Source organism: Muscardinus avellanarius (assembly GCF_963383645.1).
Source record: "Muscardinus avellanarius genome assembly, chromosome: 13".
NCBI lineage: Eukaryota > Metazoa > Chordata > Mammalia > Rodentia > Gliridae > Muscardinus > Muscardinus avellanarius.
The window spans coordinates 77,216,262-77,223,065 of record NC_137799.1 but is presented as its reverse complement, the minus strand read 5'-3'; the positions used below and the strand labels follow the sequence as shown (position 1 = coordinate 77,223,065).

General features: G+C 49.0%; 1 protein-coding gene across 1 annotated transcript; it reads right to left on the bottom strand.

Moving 5' to 3' along the window:
* Nucleotides 1-533: 533 nt before the first annotated feature.
* Nucleotides 534-916, bottom strand: LOC308272682 (large ribosomal subunit protein eL31-like). The gene has a single exon (XM_080709582.1). The coding sequence runs from the start codon at nt 908-910 to the stop codon at nt 551-553; it is 360 nt and encodes a 119-aa protein (XP_080565708.1). The 5' UTR covers nt 911-916; the 3' UTR covers nt 534-550.
* Nucleotides 917-6,804: the final 5,888 nt, after the last annotated feature.

Here is a 6,804-nt window from a genome sequence, read left to right as displayed (position 1 = left end):
GGGAGACAATACAGACTCGCTAAGATGTGACTTGGAAAACATAGTTGACTTCTCCTAATAAAATATGCATGAGAAAGGTGTCCAGAGGGAATATAAAACCTACCACGTGGAAAACTGCACTCCATTTTAGACTTCAGAAGGTGGCCCATTCCAGCCATTTTTCTCTGGAACATACACATCCCTCTCCTTTCTTTTTTTGCTATGGCCTTCTTTACACAGTTCTGTCCTTTTTTTTTTTTTTTTTTTTTTTTTTTTTGCAGCTTTATAACTTTTATTTGGCTTTCAGTGGTTAGTTCTCATCCACATTGACTGTCTGCAGATTTTTTTTCTTTTTCTTATTTTTAATTTTTTGCAGGTCTGGGGATGGAACCCAGGGGCATTCTACCTCCGAGCTACAACCCCTGCCCTATTTTTATTATTTATTTTGAAACCGGGTCTCACTGAGTTGCAGAGGGCCTCACTAAGTAGCTGAGGCTGTCCATGAACCGCGATCCTCCAGGTCTCAGCCTCCCAAATGCTGGGATTACAAGTGTGCGCCACCACGCCTGCCTCATGTCTGCAGATTTTTGAAGGTGGTAATAGGAACGTAGGTGACCAAGGTATAAAGTTTGCTGAGTGAGTCTTCATCCTCATTCCGCTTTCTGGACAATCGCACACGAATCCGATATGGAACGTTCCTGATTCCTTTGGCCCAGATGGCTTTGTTGAGCCTGGTATCAATGCGCACATCTGGAGGCCCCATCTCCTTCATGGCAAATTTCAGGATCTCCTTGAGTGCCCGAGGGGCATGCTTCTTGAAACCCACTCCGTGGATGCGCTTGTGAATATTGATGGTGCACTCCCACGTCACCATCTCATTGATGGCTGAACGGCCCTTCTTCTTCTCACCACCCTTTTTTGCGGGAGCCATTTTGCCGGGCCCAAGTTGGAAAGCTCTGTCACTTTCTTAAATAAACCTCTTCCATTCCCCCATTTGTAAAGCAAGGCCTGAGGAGAAATTATTACCTGGTAACAGGACAGCTGCCCAGAATTGTATGCACATCAAGTGTGGGTCAATGCTGGTGGAAAGGGAGCCCCCATCCCCCTGCAGGAGTCTGAGCAGCTAGAGAATCTTCCTCTCCGCCACTGCTTGTTCTGGGACGTGACCCAGACTCAGTCAACCTGGTGCTCCCATGTGGAACTCTGAGCCTTGAGAAATGACGCAAAGACTGAGAACTGATTCACAGTAGTATAGAAAGTTGAGACAGAAGGTGCCAATGACCTCCTGCCCTGTCCCGTTCCATCCTGTGACTAGAGTTACTACATTCCCTGCTGCCCAGCCTTCCTTTACCAAGCCTGGTTCTTCTCTAATTTTATTATTTGTTTGTTTATTTGTTTGTTTGTTTGTTTGTTTACTGCAGTTGCAGTACTGGAGATGGAACCCTGGGGCATTCTACTTCTGAGTTACATCCTTAACCCTATTTTTTATACTTGTGTGTGTGTGTGTGGGGGGTGTTCTGGGGATGGAAGCCAGGAGCATTTGACCTCCAAGCTACATCCCCTGCCCTATTTTTTTTCTTTATTCTTTATTTTGAAACAGGGTAGTACTAAGATGCAAAGGGCCTCACTAAGTAGCTGAGGCTGCCTGCTGATAAGTTAAATAAAAAATTATGCTAGTAAAATAAAAATTATGTGAGTATGGCAGAGTGTGAAAAACACGAGAGAGGTCCGGTACACGTGGCATGTAAAATTTTAATTGCACGGCTCCCCCGGGGATCAGGGGGATCTGACACTCCTACTGAATGAAAGGAGACTCTTCAAAGGACTTGCAAATACCCTATGCAAATTCTGAGAGCTGCTTCCCAGAATTCCCAGGATCCCAAACTCACCACAACCAACAGAGAACACGCAGGCATCGGCAAACCCCTAGCAAAGCCACCAAAATGGGTTTTTCCCTCTCGGGGACCCCCTCCCCCTTGGGGATCTTTTCTCTCTGTCGCAGGTCGTGTTAGTCTTGAGAGAAGGCAGAGTGCAATGAAGGCATTTGGCCCGGGATGCTCTCGGGTAGTGACCCGAAGGCCTCTGCTGGACATCAAGGCTGACCAGGGCCTGTAGGAGTGACCTGCACTTTTCTATCAGATCGCGTGGACCCTGGGAGAAAGTAGTTTGCAATTGATGGAACTTGGCTCGGACGACACTCAGGTAGTGATCTGAAAGCAGCTACTGGACACCAGAGCCCCGACAGCCCCTTTGGGGTGTTCTGCCACTTTCCCTATTCTTTTCTGGCAGATCCCGTGGACTTTGGGAGAAAGCAGCTTGTAACTGAGGGCATTCGCCTTGGGCTACCCTCAAGTATTGTCCTGAAGGCTTCTGCTGGACTCCAGAGTTCTGACAGCCCCTTTGGGGTGTTTGGCCACTTTTCTCTATTCCCTGCTGCTTCCAATAAACCATTTACTCCCCTTCCTGCAGTCTGCGGGTGTCATTCTTTGCTCACCGTAGACAAGAACCTGGTAAGGAAACGCCGAGTTTCTTCTCACGAAACTCCGTTTCATCTTGGGGGCTCAGAAGAAACCCCCCGTTTCACCACCACACCTGGCTTGTCCCTTAGTTTTATACCTCGGATTATGTTAATTACATAGAAAAATAGGGTTCACAAATATCATTGAGGTTACTAACCAGTTGATTTTGAACTAATCAAAAGAGAGTTTATCTAGGTGAACCTGACCTAATCACAAGAACCCTTTAACAGAAGAGATGATAGCAGAGAGAACATCAGATATTCATAGCACAGAGCTGGGCCTTGTGGTGCACAACAGTAATCCTGAGACAGGAGGATCTCAGGTTCGAGGACAGCCTCAGCAAGTAGTGAGACTCATCTACCTAGCAAGACCGAGTTCCCAAAGAAGAAAAAAAATCGGGCTGGAGATGTAGCTTGAAGGTTGAATGCCTCTGGGTTCAATCCCCGGTAACCCCTGCCCAACACACTCACACACAAAGAAAGAAAGGAATGCATAGCACAGAAAGAACTCAGTGGACCCTTTCTTTACTTTTTTCTTTCTTTTTTTTTTTTTTTGGTACTGGGAATGGAATTCAGGGGCATTCTACCTCAGAGATACACCTCTAGCCCTATTTTTTATTCTTTATTTTGGAATAGGGTCTCACTGAGTTGCAAAGGACCTCACTAAGTTGCTGAGGCTGGCTTCGAACCTGCACAATCCTCTTGTCTCAGCCTCCCACATCCTGGAATTACAAGCATGTGCCACCACGCCCAGAGGTGCACTCTTTCTGAATTGAAGATGGAATGACATAGGAGACCACACAGAAAGGGTCTGACACTGACCTTGAAGAGCCTGCAGTGACCTCTACCCACAGTTAACAAGAAAACAAATATCTGGGTCACACCCATGAGAAAACAAACAAACCCACCAGAGCTCCCAAGGAATCTTCCCCCACAGCCCGCAGATTAAGAACCTAGCTTGGCTGAAATCCTCATTTCAGTCTTTTCAGACTCTAAGTAGAAGACGCAGTTGATGCTGCTGCTGGACCTTTAATAATCTCTTATGCAGCAATGGAAAACTAATAAAATATGTGCTTTAATTATTGCTACGTCTGTACAAACAAACAATTGGGGGAGCATAATATTTACTTTTTTGTGGTACTGAGGGTAGAACCCAGGGGCTTTCTACCTTTGGGCTACACTCCCAGACCTACTGTGTATTTTATTTGGAAACAGGGTCTCACTAAATTGCTGAGAGCCTCAGTAGGCAGCTGAAGCTGGCTTCGAACCTGTGCGATCCTCCTGTCTCAGCCTCCCAAGCACTGGATTACAAGCGTGCGCCACCACGCCTGGCAAAAAATTTTAAATTTTGAAACAGGATGCCGCTAAGTTGCTGAAGGTCTTGCCAAGTTGCTAGGCTGGTATCAAACCTGTGATCCTTCTAGCTCAGCCTCCCAAGTACTGGGATTGCAGGCATACTCCATGGTGCCCGGCAGAAAATAACATTTTAAAGCCACAGGGGTACTAAGCCAAAATAAATTTAGAATAAGTCTTTACAACATCTCATTCTTTCTCCTGAAGGGTCCGAGAATCGCCCACCAACCCAAATATCGAAGGACTCACAAGAGATGTAAAATGCACGCGAGGTTTATTGTGCTGCAGCTGTCCCGGCTAGCCAGGGGTCGAGACCAAGACACTACGGCCGAGGTTCGACCCCTCCCCACTCCACGCTCTGAATTTTATAACCCTAGGAGGGAGTGGTTACACACGTCAGAGCCCGCCAACCTTAGAATACAACCAATCGGATACAAGGACAAACAAGTACAACCAATAATTTTAAAACATGCATCCACACACGTCAGAGCCTGCCCTGCCTTTCCCACCCACCTTGGCTGGGCCAGGCTTATCTCTGCACTGAATAATCTGCCTGGAGAGCAGATTAGCCTGGCCTTGTTTGCTGATCTAGCTCAGAGATATGGGGATGGGGTCCCATTTACAAAGACCTTGGCCGGCAAGCTGGAGATTAGAGGCTTTGACCTGGTGGGTCCCCTGCCCTCGTCCTTGAATCCTGCAACCTGGGCAGCTGGGTTTATGGATCTCCATTCTATTTCCAATCCTACCTTACTTCTATATCTTAACTCTATATTTTAATACCTTATTTCTAATCCTAATATGGAAGAAGACTTCTCTAGTTAACCTCTCATACTGGGGCGGGAAAGTGCTTCTTCCAGCCTGCTTTCCAGCACCCCTACACTCCTTTATGTTGTTTTTATTACCAAAGACAGTTTCCTATGTTGGCATCAGTCTAAATATCTATCTGCAGTTCTTCCTTTCTTATTAAAAGGCCCTGCCCAAAGGGAGATGGTTAAGGTCAATGGGAACCCCATGCTCAATGAGAGGAAGTTGACACACATCAGTGTGTGACGGGGTCATAGGTGGCTAAAGCAGTTGATTCCAACAGTTCAGGGTGCTGATACTCGAAATCTTTGATTGTTAGCCGGCTGTGGTGGCACACACACACTTGTAATCCCAGCGCTTGGGAGGCTGAGACAGGAGGATCCCGCAGGTTTGAAGCCAGCCTCAGCTACTTAGTGAGGCTCTCAGCAACTTAGTGAGACCCTGTTACCAAATAAAATATAAAATGGGTCTGGGACTGTAGCCCAGAGGTAGAAAGCCTCTGGGTTACGCCCCCAGTACCACAAAAAAAAAAAAAAAAAAAAAAAATCTTTGATTTTTAATAATACCTTAAACTTACATATCTCCAAATAGGTTGGCTTTTATTTATAGTATGTACTATAATCCTGACAATAACTCTAATAGTAAGCATTATTATTCCAGATGTAGAGATAGGAAAAGATGAGGCTTGGTTCATAAGTGGTAGAAACTTGGGCCTAGATCTGTGTTTGGAAGACATCTAAATCTAGGTTTGCAGCCAGGCGTGGTGGTGCACGCTTGTAATCCCAGCATTCAGGAGGCTGATGTTAAGTTGGGTCCTGCACTCATGTGACTTTGTGTCACATGACCTCTGCAGGGCAAGGGAGGGGCTGAAACCCCCGCGAGAATTGGGCGTTCCCACGAGTAAAACCCCCATCTCGCGATATGCATGCCTTTAAAAGGAGAGCCCGCGTCCTCTAGCTTCGGACAGGCGCACGGGCCCCACGGTGCCTCGCCCTGATCCCCGGGAGAGCCGTGCCATTAAAACTTTACATGCCACGTGTACCGGACCTCTCTCGTGTTTTTCACACTCCGCCGTACTCACTTATTTTTATTTTACTCGCATTTAATTTTTTATTTTACTTATCATTTGGTGCCGAAACCCGGGAGAACTCTTGGGTCCCTCCCCATTTTTTCTTTTTTTTTCGTTTTTTCCTTTTTTCTCTTTTTATTTTTACTCTCTTTTTGAGCCCCGGACTCTCCGACCCGCCAGCAGCTGACTGCAAGGTCCCACACCAGCGCTCCGCTTGCAGGCGTTGCTCCCACCACTGCCGCCGCTGCCGCCCCGTGCCTGCGTGGACTACCTCCTGCACGGGCCAGGACCTCTGCCTGCCGCTTGGACCTCCTAAAACCGCCGTTCCCGCCTGCCCACGCTGCCCGCCGCTGGAATGGGACCGCGCCGCCCGCAGACTGCGCCACGCCGTGTACCTATGTTTTCTCCGCGCCTGACGTTGCTTAGACCCGCCTGCCGGGGCCGCCTGCCTCCTCCATCTAGGTGGCCGCCACTCTGCTAAACAGCCCCCAGCCCGCCAAGTCCAGCCCGCGCTCCAGCTGGTTCCTCCACTCGGACTCGCGCCCTGGCGCCCTTCACCCTGTGCCTGCCCACCCCTGCTGCCTGAGCCTGGCCATTCCGGTAAGCAGCCACATGGAATTACTGGGGGGGTGGGGGGTCGCCAGCTTTGGCCCGCCATCTTGGACACGTGAAATCACTGGGGGGCCGCCATCTTGGCCCCACCATCTTTAACCCCTCCCACCTCATGGCCTCACTGGAGGCTTCGCCATCCTTAACCCCTCCCACCTCATGGCCTCACTGGAGGCCTCGCCATCCTTAACCCCTCCCACCTCATGGCCTCACTGGAGGCCTCTCCATCCTTAACCCCTCCCACCTCATGGCCTCACTGGAGGCCTCGCCATCCTTAACCCCTCCCACCTCATGGCCTCACTGGAGGCCTCGCCATCTTTAACCCCTCCCACCTCATGGCCTCACTGGAGGCCTCACAATCTTTAATCCCTCGCCCTTTCCACTCCTAACCAATCCTAGGAGTCGGCGGCCATCTTTCCGGCCCGAGCCAGGCAGCTTGGCACTTGCTCTGCCTGCCAACCACCTGCGCGGG